The 21,203-nt window shown below is 41.5% G+C and overlaps 2 protein-coding genes across 3 annotated transcripts; one reads left to right on the forward strand and one right to left on the reverse strand.

Annotated features, from left to right (window-relative positions):
- The first annotated feature begins 1,515 nt into the window (after positions 1 to 1,515).
- LOC306703835 (collagen alpha-2(VI) chain-like) lies at positions 1,516 to 12,488 on the forward strand. Of its 2 annotated transcripts, none has more exons than XM_079169950.1 (28): positions 1,516 to 1,652; positions 3,197 to 3,355; positions 4,299 to 4,909; positions 5,022 to 5,042; positions 5,197 to 5,262; positions 5,352 to 5,405; positions 5,504 to 5,548; positions 5,654 to 5,680; positions 5,772 to 5,798; positions 5,918 to 5,962; positions 6,063 to 6,116; positions 6,393 to 6,455; positions 7,346 to 7,408; positions 7,501 to 7,554; positions 7,646 to 7,681; positions 7,766 to 7,828; positions 8,295 to 8,357; positions 8,664 to 8,726; positions 8,833 to 8,895; positions 8,982 to 9,032; positions 9,110 to 9,208; positions 9,696 to 9,758; positions 9,873 to 9,908; positions 10,009 to 10,054; positions 10,135 to 10,287; positions 10,989 to 11,441; positions 11,522 to 11,560; positions 11,645 to 12,488. In XM_079169950.1, the coding sequence occupies exons 2-28, from the start codon at positions 3,202 to 3,204 to the stop codon at positions 12,244 to 12,246; spliced, it is 3,114 nt and encodes a 1,037-aa protein (XP_079026076.1). In that variant the 5' UTR covers positions 1,516 to 1,652; positions 3,197 to 3,201; the 3' UTR covers positions 12,247 to 12,488. The 2 variants fall into 2 exon arrangements, with proteins under 2 accessions (XP_079026076.1, XP_079026077.1); XM_079169951.1 differs by having other exon boundaries at positions 3,197 to 3,346.
- Positions 12,489 to 12,631: 143 nt separating this feature from the next.
- On the reverse strand, positions 12,632 to 19,538 carry LOC306703836 (X-ray repair cross-complementing protein 5-like). The gene is made up of 21 exons (XM_079169952.1): positions 19,461 to 19,538; positions 19,054 to 19,167; positions 18,778 to 18,961; positions 18,107 to 18,155; positions 17,817 to 17,939; positions 17,443 to 17,622; positions 17,179 to 17,293; positions 16,219 to 16,357; positions 16,021 to 16,133; positions 15,858 to 15,920; positions 15,634 to 15,771; positions 15,342 to 15,432; positions 14,965 to 15,092; positions 14,574 to 14,770; positions 14,281 to 14,371; positions 14,074 to 14,143; positions 13,827 to 13,936; positions 13,454 to 13,550; positions 13,206 to 13,273; positions 13,023 to 13,097; positions 12,632 to 12,856 (listed from the first exon to the last, which is right to left on the reverse strand). Exons 1-21 carry the CDS (start codon positions 19,473 to 19,475, stop codon positions 12,842 to 12,844), a joined length of 2,175 nt encoding a protein of 724 aa, XP_079026078.1. The 5' UTR covers positions 19,476 to 19,538; the 3' UTR covers positions 12,632 to 12,841.
- Between the last annotated feature and the right edge of the window lie 1,665 nt (positions 19,539 to 21,203).

Raw genomic sequence — 21,203 nt, forward strand, 5'->3', positions numbered from 1 at the left:
ATTTCTTGTCTGTGTAGCAGTCAAACAAGTGACATATTCACCAATCTCCTCATTGAACCTATATTAGATTTGATAATTCCCCTAATTTCTGTCTATTCTGCACTGTTTCTAAAGTGACAGCTGCAGGGGGGTTACACTTGTCCAAGAAAAAGATGGCTAATGGCCAACATTAGCTGTCAGAGAAGACGCTTTATCGTTCCCCGTGTGTTTTATTGGGAGGAGACAGTGACCTGGTCAAGAACAGGCTTTAATGATCTCAAGCATCTTTCTGAGGATGACTAAAGATGAAAGCAGCAGGACATCATGGGGAAGTCGGGCTTGCATGGCAGCGACATAGCTAACTGAATTTACAGCCTATACCAACGGCAGGACAGCAGCAGCAAGTTGAGAAGTATGTGCCCAGTCGTTATCCCCTGTGTTAAACTGGAAGTACACATTATAACAAATTGTAAGATTGTGTAATTTTCAGGTTTTGTAACTTTCAAAAGTAGCCCCACAGTTCAAAGTTAGGTCACTGGTAACACTGAATGTAAACAGTAGTGTTACACAAGAAACGTTTACAAGAAAACTCCACAGAGAACTTTTGAGGAAAACTATTTATTAAATACTCGAGTATAAATCCTTTATTCACAGTATGTACAGCAAAATGTAGGCTCTGTGAGTAATATTTAGCTTTTTTTTCTATTTCCTATTCATGGGTATTCATGCACCAATGTGTACATTTTCCCTGTTTTAGCTGGTTTACATGTTAACTATTTTATACACTGCTGGTCTAACAATGCATCGCAAGCAAAGTGTACAAAATGTGAATACTGAAGTAGTCCCTGAAAACTACACTTAGATAGGCTTCACTGTCTGAGCAAACATACTTGTACTTTAAGTATACCATGTATACAAATTTCAAACCTAAAGAGATGTAATAAATAGCTTGTTATATTTCATAAACGGTCCAAAACCCAAACAGAAAAACACTGAAAGCTGCTAGTGTTTTGACATTTTTGCAATAAAAATGTTTAAACTGATCAAAATAGGCTGATTGAATACTTTTTCTTTTAATCGACAGATTAATTAATCAACTAATTATTTCATAAACTATCATTTTTGGATAGTTGAAGCAGTTAAATTCCAACATGACATCTCTGGTGCTGTGTAGTCTTAAAGTATAAACAGACTGGGAGCCTGTGCAGCCCTCTCCATGTAAGGATATGCAGCAGTGGTGTTGAAGTGTTTGTAAAGCTGCTGTTTGGAGACAATCAGTCTGTGACTCACTTTTATTCTGTCAAATCAGGCAGATAAATAGATTATCACAGCATCTTGTGTTTATTTAAAGCTGCTTTATTTTCCAGATTTACACATTTTGGATACCGTGCTGTCTCTCTTGACTCCAGCAGCCATGTCAAACACAGGCCGACTATCTAAACATCATCTCTCCAATGAAATTCCGTTCCGCGTGCACCAAGCGCGCTCTTGCGTCAATTGAGATTAAAGCTGGGCGTCTCCTGGACCAAGAGCTGACCCTGGACCAGTCGGCTGATATGGGAGCTCAGATTGAGCAGATTATCTATAGTTTACATTCTTTGGAAACTGGTTCAATTTCCCGACAGTTTATTGTCGCATCGTTCATTAAGAACTTTGTCCGTACAGTCGCCGCGGTGAGTACACTTTAATTTAACTTTTCTAAAGGCTTAGTGAAGTGTAGTGTGTAATGCACGGACCAGATACGCAACTCAAAATATAAAGCAATTAGTCTTCGGTTTATATGTACTTTACGTCACAGCTGAGGGTGTTTTTGGAAGAAAGTAAAAAATGAAGGATCGTGGTCGCTGATGTGGGCGCCTTGTGGGAGATAAGTGAAAGTCCTGATTCCAAAAAGTAAAGTGCAAGTATTAGCAGCAACATGTACTCAACTCATCATAAGTAAAAGTCGCATAGCAGTAGAAGCAGAGTTTTATATTATTCTACATTACAGCATTGGATCACAATTACCGATGCATTAAGCAGCAGTGGTGGAAAGTAACATTAACTCAATTATTGTATGTAAATCCAATTTTATGGGTAGTTTCACTCTACTTGACTATTTTCATTTTAGGATAGTTTTTACTTCTACTCCACTACATTTCAGAGGGACATATTGTATATTATACTTTACTACATTTAACAAAGAAATGATGATTGTGCCAGATTAGGATACAACTTTATTGAACCCCGGGAGGAAGTTCACAGCCCACCCAGCAGATTAATTAAAATGACCGCCACTTTTAGCTTCAACATTAAAGTGATTCTCACATTAATACATCAATAATTATAATCCAGTAATATGATATATATTATTCTGAAATGGGCCATTCTGCGTAGTGAGCACTTTTACTTACTTGAAGTGTATTGATGTCAATGATTTTGTACTTTTACTGAATTAAAGGTTTAATGCAGGACTTTTGTAACAGAGTATTTCTACACGATGGTGTTGCTATTACATGATAATGATGTGGCTGTTCCAGTGGAGCTAATTTTATCCACTTTATATAGTGTTGGGTAGTTTAATCAATAGAAAATATGAATGTGTGAAGCATGTAAATATATAGCTGTTGAAAAAATGTAATAGGCTAAAAAGTATAATACTGTATTTCCCGCTGGGTTGTAGTAGAGTAGAAGTATAAAGCAGCAGAAAAAGGAAATACTCAAGATAAGTACAAGTACCTCAAAATAGTACTTAAGTAAATATACTTACATTCCAGCACTGTACAACAGCACAGCTGTCTGGCTTCGAGTTCCCTCAATAAAATCTTATCTATCTGTTGTCATCTTTATGTTTTTCAAACAGTACAACTCCTTTTTAGATGTGGGCCCTCCTTAAACCAAATCGTATCTAGATCCTCTGATGTCTTTTTTATGTTCTATCATTCATGACATTAAATAGTTTGGGAACCCCCGGCGTGGATGACTGTTTCATCAAACAGGCGGTATGCAACTAAAAAGATTTCCATTTCAGCCACAAATTTAAATATTGCCCTTCTTTTCAACAGTGCGTGGTCATTCACAGACATTATTTAAAACAACGATGAACATTCCTAAGCTCTGAGGAGATGCCTTCTGTGAAGACTCACTTGTTTGACAGCTATTTCCTGCATTTAAAGGGAGCGCTGGAGTGAAAAGTAAACCTTCAACAACTGTCCTCTGTCTTGTTTTTGTTTTGCAGGAAAAATGGCGATGATTTCAGGGTTCATCTTTCTGTGCTTGCTCCAAGCTGCAATCCCTCAAGGTCTGACCCCTCGTGGACCGAGGCCAATACCTGGGCGAGGCGACAGTCCAGGTCCGACTCCACCTCCACTCCCACCCAGACCTCAAGGTTGTAAGAGTGAGTTCTATTAATATATTTTGAGCTCAGTTGAATATGACAATGTCTTTTTTTTTTTTTATTTAGGCCTTTTTATATATTCAATGGTGGAAGAAGTATTCAGATTCTTGACTTCAGTAAAAGTAGAAATACCACACTATAGAAATACTCCATCATTCAAAATACTACTTGAGTAAAAGTAAGTATTGGCAATGACATATACTTAAAGCTACAGTTGGTTAAGAAATAAAAATAACTATTATTTTCATATTTCCTCAAACTGTCACTATGCTGACAGCAGAACATGAGACTGATAATCTGTGGATAAAATGAGGTTCCTCTGCCTTCTTTTAGTGCTCCTAATGGCTTTTGCGGCCAACAAAAAACAACCAATCAGAGCAAAGAATTCTCTAACGTAGCTGTCAATCACCGCTTGTGAAGCTAGTGAACTCTGATCAAACTAGTCAGCGCTGATCAAATAATAATCAAGTCCATATATCATACAATAAGTTGATAACATAAAAATGATTGTCCATATATTGTACCATGAGACGATAGAGTATTTATTGTAGCAGGCCTAGTAACTAGCACCACCAGGATTTGAATAAAATTTTACATTGTGGTCAAACGGTGGAATTACACATTTCGGGTCCGTCACGTGATGCCATGTGGCCCAAAAATACTTTTCCCCATAGTCTTACTTTTGGAAAGACATTTCTGTAATTCACAGACGTTTTGTCTAGTTCTCTTTATACATCCATGTGTAAAAAAATGCAATATTGCCCTCTGTAATGTAAGGGGGTAGAAAAATATAGAAAATACGCGAGTAAAGTAAAATTACCTCAAAACTACTTTAATACGGCACTTGAGTAAATATACTGAGTTACTTTTTTCCACTGCATGTGTTACATTTGTAACGACGCAGTAAAGATGTTAACACGTTGGTCAATGTTCTCTCCTCCAGCTGGGATAATTGACTGTCCCGTCAAGGTGTTTTTTACCCTCGACACCTCAGAGACCATCGCCTTACAGGAGTCCCCACCTGGGAGCCTGGTGAAAAAGATTATGGAGTTCACCAAGATTTTTGCCCAGAGGCTAGTTGATGAGGAGTACATGGGCCAGATCCAGATCTCCTGGTCCATAGGAGGCCTGAACTTCTCTGAGTCGCAGCACGTCTTCAGTCCGTTCACGACCAAGGAGAACTTCATCAGGAACCTCAATGGGATTATATATGAAGGCAAAGGCACCCACACCGACTGCGCCCTGAAAGAAATGACTCACCAGATGACCCGCCACTACTCAGGGACGAAGGCCGTCCTCTTCTCTGTGGTCATCACTGACGGGCATGTGACAGCAGAGCGATGTGGAGGGATGCGGGAAATGGCAGAGAAGGCCGTGCATAAAAAGATACAAATTTTCTCAGTGGCGGCGTCCAGGAGCATCGATGAATTAGGAATGAGGGACATAGCCGGCTCTCTCCCTCAAGTGTACCGTGATGACTACTTAGTTGTGGACATCGTTGATGGGAAACCAGAAATAAAGACTGAATCCATCGATCGTATCATAAAGATTATGGTGATCTGAAATCTTCCTCCTTTCTTACCTTGAATGCTTATATTCTAATTCAGATTTAACTTACAGTATCATTATGAGGCACTTTTCACTGAGAGTTGTTTTTTCTTTGCAGAAACATCAAGCCTTTGTACAGGTAAGGAGGAATTAACTATTATTATATGTATGTTATTTGATCAGACATTAAAAAGGGATAGATTTCTGCTTATATTGTGCCAAATCTCTTGTTTTCTATGTTTTCATGTGTTACTACAATTAATATGGTTTTGTTGTCGTGTTTGATCATGTAGTGTTATGAACAAAAATGCTTGGAGAGTCCTGGGATCCCCGGACCAAAAGGGCCTCGAGGTGCAAAAGTGAGTAGCAAAAAACTAAAATATGTTAATTATGTATATTTCTGCTTGTACCAATTTATTATTTTCTTGTTCTTTCTTCTTATTTCTAGGGCATGAAAGGAGATAGAGGTAATACGGGGCCAAGCGGCAAAAAGGGTAAAGAGGTAGGTCGAAGATAGCAACGTTATTACACTTTGACATTCTGTACAAAAAAAACATTATTGTATCATTTCTATGCTGAATATGATTTATTATATTGCAGGGTGATCCTGGCATTGAAGGTCCAATCGGACAACCCGGTCCGAAGGTTTGCTGAGGCCCACTGATTGATGGTCTTGTGTGCTACACATTCATAGTTAACTAATTTGTCGTCCTTTATCTCAGTAACGTGTGCTTCTGTGCTCTGATATAGGGAGGGACTGGTTCGAAAGGTGACACGGTGAGAGGAATCTTTATACCCTCGCCTTTCACTTCATCTGTCAAATTGAATGAAATTCTGTTAATCTGATGGCTATTCTTTATCTCATCAGGGTGAACTCGGAGCAGGTGGAGCAAAGGTAAATAAGAGTTTTAATGTTTACTTGCACACATTTTATATTTGATATCCTACTACATCCGACACCGTCAATGTTTGTTTTGTGACATTTTCTGTCTTCACTCACGTCCGAATACTCAGGGTGTGGCAGGAGTCACTGGCGGGAATGGAACAGACGGTCAAAAGGTGAGTCTTCATACGACAAAGTAAAATGTGCAGTATATACAGTGACTCTGAATCTGTTCCGCACACTGATGTGATATCATTGTCTCTGGGAACTCTTCAGGGTAAAATCGGACGAATTGGAGCTCCTGGTTGCAAAGGTGATCCAGGTGACACGGTACGTCTAGTACTTGTATGAATTTTTTTTTTTTACATGATGCTGTCAAGGTGCTAGTGTTGAAATGTTAAATGTTTTGACCGAGGTGAGAAAGTTTATCTCTGGTAAGATCGTGGATCCAGTGCCATTCTAACCGTGTTATTTAATCATATTTATTAGATGAAATGATTAATGTGTCTGGTTCATTTCTACATTCCATCAGCCATAGAGCTATAATAAGGATTAGTTTACTGGTTTACTGAACTACTGCATCTTTCTGTTTTATGTCTCTAAAAGGGACCAGATGGTCACAATGGAGAAGTTGGTGACACTGGGCCACAGGGTGACAACGGAGGAAAGGTCTGTGTTACATCAAAACCAGGATCTTTCTCTAAAAACAAGCAGAAGAGACAACAGCCATGCTAGCTGCTCTGTGAGGCTGTACTTAGGCACACCTGTGCTTTTTGCCAATGCTAACATGCTCACAATGACACGCAGGTATAATGTTTACGATGTTTACCATCTTTGTTTAGCATGTATGCTAATAATTGCTAACACCAGCTGAGGCTGATGTGGATGTCATTTTACAGGCATTTAGTCATAAAGTACTTAACAAAATAAAAGCTTTACCTGGTGGTGGCGCTAGAGGAAAAATTAAAGGCTTCCCGACGGTATTACTGAGGGGGACATGAATGTCTGAACCAAATATAAATCCATTTTTGAGACATTTCACTCAAAAACATAAATTTCAACTAACTGGTGGCGCTGGAGGAAAAGTTAGAGGATCACCAAAGTCAGTAGGATTCATCCTCTGGGAATCATGAATGTCTGCACAAGATTTTACAGCAAATGCTTCAGTAGTTGTTGAGATATTTCAGTTTGGACCAAAGTGGAAGACAGATCAACCAACACCGCTACTGTGGCTAACAATAGTCCCCTTCCTAAAACTTCATATCAATATTATTTTCCACATTTTTGAAAAACTCTTTGCAAACTGTGATTAGCCATGCTAGAGCTCAAGGGATGTCATTTTGTTAATGGTATGTTGGTCATTTGGTTCAGAGTGAAAGATGTTTTAATATATTGTAATTGGAGCTCAGAGGATCCGTCCCAAAGACTTCAGAAGGTCAGAATTTTCACAACAGGATAGATCTAAACCAAGAAAAGGCGAAACGTTTCATAATGTTATGTGCCCCGTAGACTTTCAGACGTCTCAAATGTGCAGTGGATAATGTGATTTGTTTGTTTAGGGAGACCCAGGCCTTCCTGGAAGGTCGGGTCCACCTGGCCTTCAGGGTGCCCTAGGACCAAAGGTAAACTTTAAATTAAACACAACAGAAAACATTGTTATAAAATGAAGATTCTCCTTTGCTGAAAAACAAAATCAAACATCTCTGTTCATTAGGGTGAAGAAGGAAATCCTGGAGATCCAGGGCCACCGGGAACAAAGGGTCCTCTGGTACGAAACATTTATTTTCGTTATAATTACTTCTGCTATGTATTACTGTGAGTAAGTTTCAAAGCTGACTCAATTCTATTTACTCTTGCAGGGAGTTCCTGGCGGACCTGGACAAAGAGGCGAAAGGGTATCTCAAACACTTAGAAATGTTATAATTTGGGGAACAATTGCCATAGTTTGTTATAAATTATCATTAAATAAATATTAACAGGGAAGGAGAGGAGACCCAGGAGCAAAGGGAGGACAAGGTTCTGATGGGCTAAAAGGAACGAAGGTAAGTCCAGCGCTCAGAAGAAACTGTTTAAAGAATAACCTGGCAAAGCTGCAGAAAGTCTGTACAGTTTTACAGAAATATGACTCAATTTAGTGTAACCTCCTTAAAAAGAAGACATGCTGAGAAGAACACGGTGCGAAAGAGAGCTGGTGCTGAGGATCTGAGAGCCAAATAACAACGTATTGTGAAACGCTAACAAATCGTAGTGGACTCGGTTGACCTCACAAGAGAATTTAACATGAGAGAGATGAGTTTCAAATCCCTCTGCAGGGATTTAATCTTCCAGAGAAAGATCAGAAACACTTCCTTGCCAAGCCTGATTCAGCTCTGTGTTGCTATTGGCCATTTCTTAATCAGATTCTCTGGATAATTACGCCCAAATTGTTGCCTTACTGTTGTGTTGTGTATACATTGGTTGATGATTAATGGTGTGATGCAAATCATGACAAACTCTTTTATTTTCCAGGGAGAACTAGGGCCACAGGGAGGCAGAGGCCGGCCCGGAGAAAACGGATTCAATGGCGCAAAGGTGAGGGGATCATGTTGTGGGTGGATTTTGGCAGAGGGATGACTCAGCAGCTTCCTAAGAATTCAGCAAGTCGTCTTTAGAGTCGCCTTCATGTACTGGGTCTGCTGCCAAGATAGCCTGAGCTGAACTTGTTATCGTAAAAAAACATCTTCCAGGGACATTGTACTGCAAAAGAAAGCTATTTCTTTTGAGTTGTCCAGTACTGTGCATTGCCAAATTCCCATCAGCCAGAATAAGTCAGTGTATGTGGGCTGGAGTGAAGGTCATGTCTCGTAATGATGTTTTCCCTCATATTTTCTCGTCCAGGGAGACCAAGGACTACCGGGACCGATGGGTCAGCCAGGAGAAACAGGGGGCTCCGGAGGAAATGTGTGTTGTTAATAACACCATAAAAACAGTATATTCTTAACAAAATATTTGTGTGAAATACACGGTTGATAATTACACTTTTATTGAGTTTCTTCTGTGGTTGCAGGGCACCATGGGCAATCCTGGGGATCTTGGACCAAGGGGAGACTCTGGGCCACCTGGACCAAAAGTGGGTCAAACGTTTCTGTCCACTACTTTCATCATGTAAAATGCTCTTAACATTTTGTGATTTATGTCAAATTTCTTTTTTTAAAGGGAGACAATGGAAGACCAGGATTCAACTATCCCGGACGGAGAGGATCCACTGTACGGTTTTCTTTCTTCCTCACAACATTCCTGCATATGTTGAGTACTTGAGTCCAAAGTAACTCTGCTCGTTCCAGGGAGACAGAGGTGATCCAGGTAGAAGAGGACCCCGGGGGGGCAGAGGGGAATGTGGTGCCAAAGGAGAAGCTGGAAATAACGGACCAACAGGAGAGCCTGTAAGTTAAATAAGAAAATGTCTGAAGTGCAATTTGGGTGTCAACCTGTGTTTTGACCAGAGATCGTAGATTAACAAAACACCAAGTGGTGTTTCATGATGTGCAGAGAATACTTTAAAATGTATGCTGTGTATGCTGCTCAGTAATATCTATCCATGCAGATATCTTTGATTTGATTTATCCAAGCTTTTAGGTATCTGTGGCAATCAATAAAAGTGGATGAAGTTTGGTGAGCACAGCATTGAATTTGAAAGCTCAATGGCAACATGTATTTCCAAAAACAATGTCCTGAAACAGACCTCACTGTAAACCATCATCAACACTTAACATCCATGTTGTTTAATCAATGTTCTGCTTGTCTTCTGCAGAAAGAAAATTGTTGAAAACTATTGGGGTTAAACAGATGCAGACATCAATGAAAATGTTACTCCCACAGAAATGCAACTTTATGCAGAAACACTTCCACTGAAAAATGTTTTCTGTTCAGGGGATAGAGGGTCAGCCGGGTGAGCCAGGAATGAGAGGAACAAGAGGAAATCCGGGATCTGATGTAAGCAACAGATTCAACCGCTCAGATAATGACTTGACCATGCGTGCAAATTTGAGATCCAATTGCATTGCCCTCTCTTTGTGTGTGTGTGCGTGTGTGTGTGTGTGTGTGCAGGGGGACCCAGGACCAGTGGGCGATCCTGGGCTCAATGTGAGTCAACTTCATAAAGCAGTACAGTTTTGAAAAATACTATATAGTAATTAGATTTCCTTGGTTGTATTACTTCTAACATGCACACCCGTCACTGCAGGACTGCGATGTCATGACTTACATCAGGGAGACGTGTGGTTGTTGTGGTAAATATCACCGATCAAACACAGCTTCATTGTTTATTGTTTTTCAGCATACTGATCCAGTTCTTGTTCTTTTGTCTCAGACTGTGAGAAGCACTGTGGAGCTCTGGACATTGTATTTGTAATTGATAGCTCAGAGAGCGTTGGGCTGACAAACTTCACCCTGGAAAAGAACTTTGTTATCAACACCATCAACCGGTTGGGATCTATGGCCAGCGACCCTGCGTCATCAACCGGTAGAGTCAAAACACAGCCCAGACATCCCTGCAAATCCTTTTGCAGACACAGTTTCAAGTGACAAGAAGTAGAGGTTGCCATAAGAGATTAACCATTTCCAAAAAGTGAATCACTTAATCCACCACTGAATATACAGTTAGAGACAGAATATTTGGACAGGACCTCACAACACTGTTTAAGCCAAAACATCTGCAATATTTTTGATTTACTTTTTCTGTTAATTGCTGAAAAGCACCTCTAATACATTTGTGAATGAGGTTGGCAATATTTTTTATTTCTTACTTTCAACAAATCCAATGTAAAGACCAAAACCAACAAATAATTTACGATACGGAGAAGTGTTTTCTATACAACCCAATCATGGTATAGCTTGTTAGTCTGTGTGGTCGAACTCCAAGTACTAAACACGATGAGAAAACACAGAAATGATCCATGGACACTGTGGACTCACCACAGCACCATGTCTGTACTAATACGTGACTGAACGTACTCACAGACAAATGCACAATTTACACAAAATAATTTATAAAACCATATATTTGTGACTCATTTTTTTAAATTAAAGCTTTCGATTAAAGTATTGAAAGACAGACAAAATACAATTTTTGGTTTTGGTATTTTTGTGGGATTTGTTTACAGTAATGACTTATAGAGTAAGGCCAACCTCATCTGCCCCCCTTGACATGTCAACCTCTTCCAGGCACAAGAGTCGGAGTTGTTCAGTACAGTCACAACGGGACCTTTGAGGCCATTCGTCTCAATGACCCAAACGTCAACTCCATGTCCGCCTTTAAAACGGCAGTGAAGAAGCTACAGTGGATAGCCGGGGGCACCTTCACACCCTCAGCTCTCAAGTTCGCCTATGATCACCTCATCAGGGACGGCAGGAGAGCCCAAGCCAAAGTGTCCGTGGTGGTGATCACTGACGGCCGCTATGACCCACGTGATAATGAGGATTTGCTCCAGTACCTTTGCAACAACGATGTGGTGGTGAACGCCATCGGGGTTGGCGATATGTTTGAAAAGGAACAAGATGACGAGATCCTGGTGTCGATCGCGTGCAACAAGAAGGAGCGCGTCACTGGGATGAAGCGTTACGTAGACTTGGTGGCTGAGAACATCATACAGGAGATGGAGACGGCTCTCTGTCCTGGTGAGCCTGGACCAGTAGTGCAACAATACTGGGACTTCTGACCAGTTCTCTAACTCATGTCCATTTGATTTCCCTTCCAGACCCTGTGATCGTGTGCCCTGATCTCCCCTGTAAAAGTGGTAGGTGTTGTTCACGGCTAGGTGATTTGTTCAATGGCACATTTGGGTGCAGCTTAGTGATTGATTTGGTTCCTTTCATTACAGAGCCTGCTGTAGCTTTGTGTGTCCAGCGGCCGGTGGATTTGGTATTTCTGCTAGATGGCTCGGAGCGCCTTGGGTTGTTGAATTTCCAGTACGCCCTTGAATTTGTGCAGAAGGTGGCAAACAGACTGACACTGGCCAGGAACAAGACTGATCATATGCGAGCCCGCTTGGCGATGATCGAATTTGGCAAGGCAACTGAGAAACGCGTGGCCTTTTCTTTCACGCACAACCCCGCCATCATCTCCTCCGGCATGGCACGCTTGCCTTATCTCGACTCTTCTTCGAGCGTAGGGCCTGCCATCCTTGACACCATCGACACCATCTTAGGTAAAGGAAATGCTCGCCTGACGAGACGCAACGCAGAGGTTTCATTCGTTTTCATCACAGACGGCATCACTGAGAGCAACAACCTGGACGAGGCTGTGAGTGCCATGCGAGGGGCACAGGTCGTTTCCACCGTGATAGCCACAAGAAGTGACGTTGACCAAAAAGTCCTCATGAAGCTGGCCATGGGCGACAAGGACGCCATCTTCAAAGGAAAAGACTTGTCTGATCTGTCTCTGTCCAGTTCGTTCGAGCGTTTCATCCAGTGGGTGTGTTAAAGAAAGGCCACATGGACGTGGACATCATACTGGGTCATACTGCTGTTAATCCAGCATTGTAAACATGAGATACGGGTCTACTAAGATTCTACTTTGCACTGCACAATTTGCAAATGACACCAAGGCATTGTGTGTGTGTGTGTGGGGAAAACTGTATTCATCTACAATGTTTTGTTATACAAATCAAAAGTACAAGTCGAGCATTCAGCTTTAACATAATAAACCTGCAGTTTCTTGGACAAGGCAGTGATGTCTTGTGTAAACAAAGGATTTGTCATGCACATAAATCTTAAGATTTAAAAGCACTCATCCAACATTACTGAAAATGGGCTATTTCAAAGACAAAACACATCTGAAGCCCTCAACATACAGTACCTAAGTACTAAAGAAAAGTATTTCACACAGTACTGGTACACACATTAGCTCAGTCACACATAGTTCTATGCTGTACGTATGCTGTTACTCAGTGTTAGGAGTGTCATGGGTCCCAAAGTGGGAGGCAGAACAATGGACGGCTGAATAAGTTTGGTCCAGTGGAGCTGAATGATTGCATTCTTCTCCTTTCTCACTGCAGACACTCCCATTGCTTCCACTGTTACATCAGGTCCAGCTGCATGGGAAGAGAGAAAAAACAAGATGTAAGACTGGAGCGTTTGTATGAAAGGTCTCAATAGGCCGTCCTAAAAATACAGGAAATGGTCTTAACACGAGTTTTGGCAACTTCAGTTAAATATTTAAAAGCTGAAAAAGGTCAGAATTAAAGAAATCACACTTGCCAAGTCATCAACATCTCCAGTATCTTCAGCAGGTGGTGCAGCCGCCTCCTCTTTCTTCTCCTCAGTAACCAGAAACTGAGGACAGAATATGCTTCAGTCAGTAGAAGTACATTATTCATTTAAAATAAGTAAAACATTCCCCGTTTCCTTAACAGCTCACAGTGGTTTAAATAGGGGAGTCACCTGATTAGCATCGCTTTTGGATACAGTGCTTCCTTCAACCTCGTCCTTGCCGATAAGCGTTATGGCATCTGTCAATCAAACAGCAAGAAATAAGTCTAAAAACGCCTTTAAGCAGACTCGTGATTCAGGCCTCAGTGCATTTTCAAGCATCTACCAGCTCCCACGTTTGCATTATTTACTTATTTTTTTGCACCCAGGAAATGATTTGGATGAAATCCTGCAGCCGCGGGTAAAGAGGCTTATCGTACCTTGAACAAGCAGGTCCCAGAAGACCTCCAGCCCTCTGTTTGGGATGCTTCTCTTCAGGGACTGGAGGTAACCGTTGTACAGATTGGCGTCCCCCAGCTACAAAAAATATGAAACATTCAAAATCCGTTTACGAGTCTCCTAAAAGCTAACTCCTACATACAGACACATGTACGCATATACTCGCACAAGAACTGGCCTCGGTTCAAGTCGCGGGAAATTAAACAGACTCGTTGTAATCTTCTCAAACTGACTCATAATCTCCGTAGCAAAACCAAAACTATGCGTTCTGCTAATGTCACAGACGTCTGGAACAGAAACCCACCTCCTCACAATTGCATTTGCCCGAACGACAGATAGCGAATGGTTATTTACCTTAACCGACTGCTCTCTGAAAGCCTGGATACAGGTGAGGCTTTTCATGTAGTACTGTGTGTCCTTGTTGCCAAGCAACTGCTCTATCCTGCGAGTCAGTTGCTGACAGACTGTGGGAAGGACACGGGGGGTCACCGCGAGCAAACAAAGAGAGAAACACAATTTTACAAGGGCTGCACATGAGTCACCGTGTTTTATAATGCAAACAGAGAAACAAGAAAAAGGGACAGAAAAAGCTGGACCTCACCCTCTCCGAATGGAAGACTCTTCTTCTTCATCAGAGTCCGGAAGTCCTTGGCCGGATCCACGCTTCCCACCTGGTTAAGAGTTTTACATTTGTGAGGACGGAGGGGAAATGGAAAAGTATGCCAGTTAAAACAAGTGGTGAAGTACTGTTTTTGTGGTTCTCTCTCGCTCTAGGATTGTTATGCAACCCGTCTCCCCTGATTCTCACCGAAGTAACAGAGCCTTCGGCAATGTCAGCAAAGCTGTAGTCCTCCTCCTCTTCGTCTCCTTTTGCCTTCTTGGCATCTGGCTCCTCAGAGCTGGAAATGGCAAAGAGGTCACAGGCGACACTAAACAGTAAAACCTCCATACTGACATGTATTAAACACTACTGTAAGATAATAAACACATTCCAAATTCCTTCACACACACAATCTCCCAAATGAATATTTTGGACACTACGTGACTAACAGTCCTGTCTGTAACGTTCAGGGACCAACCGCCACAATGAATCAAACGTACTCTTTGCCAAAGATCTGTGCACTCGTCTTCGGCTTCTTTTTCTTCTCCACTTCCGTGAGGGGAAACTTCTTCTTCAGCTCCTCGAGTGGACCCTGGCAACGTTCAGCAACGACATCGGGGCGTTCAAGAGCAGCCTTCAGCCACGGCTCCATGGGGGGAAGGGGGGTGCCGGGGCTCACTGCCCGATGATGCAGACACTGAGGGAAAGGTTGGGTGAGACAGACCGGGACTGAGGACTGAATATGAACAGCCTCTAGCTGGTGACACTCTAGTCAAGACAGATTATTTAAAATGTGATTTTTCTGACATTAGAAAATGACACTCCTGTCGCCTCAACTCAGAATAAGCAAGTAACAGAAGTACTGTATCTCTCAAATACAAACTGCAGTACCTGGAAGTGCCTCTGGAAGGAAGGGTTGGGAATGTGGTGGACCTTGAACATGTCCTTTTTGTCTCCATTATCCTCCTCTTCTAACATCATGGAGTCAATGAGAGAGTCCACAGCCGACAGCTGCGTGTCTAGAGGAATCACATAACACACAAAAGTCCAGTCCTCCATCTCTAAGTGAAGTCTTCTAACTGATTCTTCTCTTTGAAGGATTTACACGCACGGCGTTGTTGACATTAGTTCAGAAGTTTTGCCGAAGCGGGCGTCATGTTCACACCTGCGGGTCGAAATATTGTAGCTGCTGCTGTGATAATCGGAAAGCTCCAGAAATCTGCAGTCGGTTAAACATGAATGTGTGAGTTCTGTGAGGCGTTTTGTACCTGACGCAGTGAACTTTTTGTTGTTTTCAAGAGAAGGAAACGTAAACAGCCTGAGGTCTTCCATGAAGGGCAGCTGGACGTAGATCAGACACTATTGAGGGTGAGAGACAGATCATTAACTCCGTGCTACTTGACACAGGTTGTGTGGGATTTAGGGGGATCTAATAGCAGAAAAGGAATATTTATTCAGTCTTGGAAAGGGAGGTGTGCAAGTAGGGGTAGACGCCGCTAAATCCTACACACTGGCCCTTTAAATATACCTAAAACAGCATGTTTAGTTGTCTGATCTCACCTCATAGTTCCTCTTGATGCAGGGGAAGGCTGCTCCTACTTGAGGGTTGCTGCGCCGGTCATAGGCGTAACGTACAATGGCCACCATGTTGAGTTCATCTAACGCCCGGATGAGAGCGGACAGCGCAACTCCTGCATGCTGCTCAGACGGAGCAGTAGAGACAGAAATGGGTCAGCATCAACGTGTAGTCACCAGCGATATGTGGCGGGTGTCTCCGTCCTCACCTCATCATCCTTGGCAGGAAACACCTTGATGGCTTGAGTCCCCATGAACTGATGGCGACGTACCTGCAGGTATAAAGAAACAGCAGGTGAATAAGGTAACCAGCGCAGTGTGAAAAGGTTTAGGTTTGTTTTAGATCACACTAGCATAGAATATATATAATACCGAGTTCTGTTTGGCGAAGCCAAGAACAGCGAAGCACTTCCCATCGTGCTTGTATTTCATCTGTTCTTGATCTACTTTGGAGAAGGGAATGATATCACTTCCATAACGAAAACCTGTGGACAAAAAATATTATATTTAAGAGTGTTATTAAGTGATGATTAGAACATTGAGTAATCTAATCTCATACAATTTGCTCACCTTGGATGGTATCATCCTTTTGCACCTCTGTCTCATTGTCATCATCCAGACAATAGACAGTCTCTCTCTTCACGTCGTCCTTCTTGCTGGTTTGAGCATCAACTGTGGTCCACGTTTTCTTAAGTTTCTCTTCTGTCACCTGGAAGCAGAGAATAAAGTCACACTGCGTGTGTGTGTGTTGCAATCCGAGTTTCTCTGTGCTTTGTTTATGTAGCCAGTCTGGATGCATGCGAGTCCCTGTGTGTGTGTGTGTGTGTGTGTGTGTGTGTGTGTGTGTGTGTGTGTGTGAAACCACTGGCTAGCTAATCACGGGCACTCTGCCCTGCGCTCATAAAGCGCTGATAACGTCATCCCGACCCACGGCGCCGTTGCAGACGTGTAGGCGCCGTTGGTTTAACATTAGGCTTGTTCGAGATGAACTGCACCTCGACTGTAAAGTGGATGTTGGTGACAAAAGCTGCGGTCAAGTCAGACAGTTTTCAGCAGCCTTCAAAGAAGTCACATAAATATTTACAGACTGTTAGATCCGATGTGTAGGCAGATCGTAGTTTCCAGACTACGTTCGTAATTCTTTGTAAGCTGAACTAAAATGTGTGTGTATATATCTGGTATTGTATTCTTTTCATGTCTACCTTGAAAAGCACTTTGTAATTAATACTTTTTTATAGTTTTATATAAATAATCTGTATTATTGTTACTATCAACCAAATAAGATGTTTGTGAACCTATTAAAACCTTCATTACACAACATTAAATTTATAGCCTACAGAAAATTAGGATTTTCTAGAAAACTAAGAGCCAATCAGCTGTTTGATCAAGCGACAGCCAGGTGTTTCCCATCATGCTCTGGGACTTGCAGTCGGTGGAGAGCAGCTGCGGCGTCAGGCTCTAAAAACGTAATGTATCTTTGTATTAAGCATGTCGTGTATATTCATCCAGTGTACTTCACAGTAAACTTACTGCTTTGTATCCAATAATACGGATGGGCAGACAGCTGCCGATGGTCAGCTGACAGGGCCAGGCCATCGGTCTCCTCTCGATACGCTTAAACATGCACAGCTGCTCAATTGCATTCCTACAGTGGGAGCGAAGCACAGGGGAAAGCCAAGTCATATGACATCATCCAATGACAGTATACATTACTTTTAGGTGTAAAAAAGACCATGTGATTCAGACAGAAACACACACGTAACGAAGAAAGAAGTTAAGGCATGAGAAATAAACCTGAAGGAGTAAATTTGATCCAGGCCGTCCTCCTCATCGAGGCTTTGAGAGATGTGTTTCACCATGTCGAGGCCGCTCTGCTGCTCCCTGGACAGACCTTTGCCTGCGCCCGGGTGACCACGGCTTCCTCCGTCCGGATCTCCTCCACCCTCTTCATCCTCACCCGCAGGGAAAGGCAAGCTGACATTGGGTTTGGTGGAAGGAAGCACACATAGGAATGAGTAAATGCCTTGAAACTACAGTCAATGTACTTTCCAAGAGACCCATTTAACAGTGTAGGTTTGATTATTCTATAACTTTACAGGGACAATATGTGGCGCTTCTGTATCATGTGCGATTTAAAATGACACATAGTGAATGTGTTTGAAGCTTACAAAAACTGCAGTGTGATGCCAGCTTGTTTCAGGTTTTCAATGATAACGTCCAGCTGCTCTGAGCTGGCCTGAGTGTTGAGGTCAGTCAGGAGGGAAATGTTGAGACGATCACACTTCTTCCCCCTGAAAAGAAACACAATGTCAATGACAATAACTAAAGTTTAAGTGGATGGAGATCTTTCTTTCTTTCTTTCTTTCTTTCTTTCTTTCTTTCTTTCTTTCTTTCTTTCTTTCTTTCTTTCTTTCTGTTAATCGTGAGAATCATGAGTGCGATACAGGCAGCTGCTTACTCCGTTTCTGTCTTAAGGAGATCCATGCACACAACAAGAGCATCCAGCCCTGTTGAACGGGAGTTAAGGAGGAAACACATTCTCAAACATCATTGAGGATAACGGGGCTGTACACAAACAGGATCTGATGCATGACTAAAGTCAAAGTGTTAAGTCTTTACCTCACAACTCACACAGAAGTGTTGGTTACAGCTTCACAAACAAAAAGAGTAGCTCTGATTGGTGAGACTTTGGCTGAAATATTAGCATCTTTGTTTGAGATCTGCATGTTTGCTACCTTTTGCTGGCGGATTCGCTGGCGACATAAAATGACATGGCGGGCCAATTTGGCCCGTGGGCCGGGAGTTTGAGACCCCTGCTTTGAGCTATGATGAATACAAATGTATGCAAAGAAAACGGTTTACTGAGGAGCTAGCTGCCTTATTACAAATGAATGTGAAAGCCCTTCATGTTGCACAGCCTCTATCCCAGTATATGCGAATTCATATCAAAATATACATACAATGTATATTGTCATATAATAATACCAGGAGTGTCTGTTGGCTAATCCAGGAAATTAAATACGTCAAAACAACTTAAAATCTTTAGTCGTATTAGATGTTGCCTTTATACGTCTAAACCCGCAATGTTAACTGAAAAACTGTATTTTAAAGAAGTAAGCAAAAGGATACAATCAGCCTGCTGACTCTCTGGATGGACCTGATTCTCTATTTCCTCCAGAAGCTCGAAGTCAGCCACCATGAGGTGCCGATGCACGGTGATGTTCTGGTACTGGCCGTCCTGCTCCAGTGAGTTATTGGTGGAGTCTGTGCCAAACAGAACTAAAGCCAGTTCATCCTTGGTCTCTGCAAAAACCTGTCAAAAGAAAAAAACATTTCAGTGTGTGTCAAAGATTACAGAGATCCTAAAAGATGTTTTGTTTTTTTCAATGTGTGGTAGAAGTTTACCTGGCGCTGCACAAACTTCTGGATAACTTTTTTGGCAAGTTCAAAGGGAGGCTCTTCACCCGGGGCAGAGTTGGACATGGAGAACCCAACGTCCATACACAAGACCAATGCTGACTACAAAAAAAAAGAATACAAGAAAGCATTTTTAATTTTTCAAAAATGTATTATTTAAGGCACCCAATTGTTCTCATACTGTTAAAAAATAATACAGATGTATAATGTTCCGTATACATTCAATGGGGGGGCGTGTCTTAACATGTCTCAACATGTCGCCAACGTTTAACGTCTGAAGAACTATTAATTTCCAACGTTTAGTAAATTGCCCATTCAACACAGCAAACTTAAGCTCACAGAGTGGACAAAAGAGTCGTTAAGTTCTTTAAGAAACGTGAAAGAAAGTAACTTACTTTGGCGCCTGCCATCTTCCTTGTTTCCCTCTTCCTAAATCTGCGCGTTACTGTATTATGGCTCCGACCAGAAACTGTGAACGGTAGAAACGAGAATGTAGTTCCGGTTTCCAGAGGTAATTGTTCCGCATTAATTTTACAGAGCACCACGCGATCTCTTAATGTTGGCTGCTTATCATAAATGAGTGTATACCTGTTTAACGAAAAATACCAGGCCTGCGTCAGTCTGTGATGGTGTCAGTTGCAGTGTTCTTGAGCTCGAGACGAGTCAATGTAATGTAACGTAATGATGAGATGTAGGTCAAACGCCCTCCAGCGCTTCATATGGCGCTGTGCACAATTTAAGAGTGTGCTTTAGTCTGTGCTTTTATGCTAATCGAGTCGACTGGTGGCTACTTTCATGGCTGTAGTCAGGAATTCAGAAATATTTAGGTGCTATCAAATGCTGTGATAAATAAATAAATACGTAATAAATAAATGCAAGTAATACAAATGAATGTATTAATATACAAACAAACAAATAATAATAAATAAATAATCATTTTTAAAATGATCAGTCGGCCCAAAGCACCCACTCCCAACCAAATATACTGTAGAATATTTTATAACTAGATTGTTCATAATTGTATTTTCTAAAAGTTGTATTTCTCTTCATATAGGTCTAAATGCAACCTTCTCCACACTTAATTCTCCACAAAAGAAAAAACACTAAAAAAACTAAATTTCCAGAAGACAATACAGATGACACAACCTTGCTGTCCTCAATCATACAGTTGCCCTGGCCCTGGCTCATTTTTGAAGTTTTGACCCATAGTCTGTGTTCAGTGTTTTAACCTTAAATTGTTTCAAAATTTGTTTAACAAAAACAGACTATAAAACAGGCCAGTACAAGTTTGTAAATAAGTATCGACCCTGGCAGTGCTTTTGTCTAGTATACTGTTTTGTGGCATATGGATTTTCTTCAGTAAGCATCCCAGTGTAACACCAGGGTGCCAATAATCAGACCTCCCAAACCCCAGAAAGCCATCTGCATCTATTTGCACCATGCTGGGATGTATGCTTTTCTGAGACATAATGAACCACACCAGAAAACATTAACCTGCTGGTTTTGTTTTCCACAATTTAGATTTTAAAATGTTCACACAGTTCTGATGTAATGACATAACACTTTATTTAATTTGTGTATTTCTTTACTTTGCATCCTCTTTCACAACATGTAATGTGGAATACAGACTCAATCCACAACCACTGATCCAGGTATGAAAACAAAATGTAATTACTCCACCCAGTCAGGTCTGATCAAAAACATCAGAATGATCAAATATTTAATCGGATCTACTTAAACCAGCTATGCATTTCAACCAGTGCATGACAGCTGTTTGCAACACATTTACTTAAAAAAAAGCCAGAGTATAAAACACCTAGCTGGAACAAAGTTCAGGAAGTGTACTAGACTTAAATATTTAAAAAATAAATTAAAATCAACATTTAGAATATGACTGTGTGGAAATGTAACAGGAACTCACAGGTGGAAAATTACAGTGAACTTCATTTTGCTCACGCGTGAAACAAGATTGTGAGAAAAACACACGTACTTAAAGATCACAAACATCTGTGTTGATGGAGCCTTAGAAGACAATGACAAATGTTACTTCACCAAAGAAATGTTTCCCTTGTCCTGACTATGGCTTCGAATCATGGCTGGATTAGCCTGCCATGGGCCCCTATTGATCCCTCTCTTCA

This window comes from Pholis gunnellus, assembly GCF_910591455.1.
Source record: "Pholis gunnellus genome assembly, chromosome: 12".
NCBI lineage: Eukaryota > Metazoa > Chordata > Actinopteri > Perciformes > Pholidae > Pholis > Pholis gunnellus.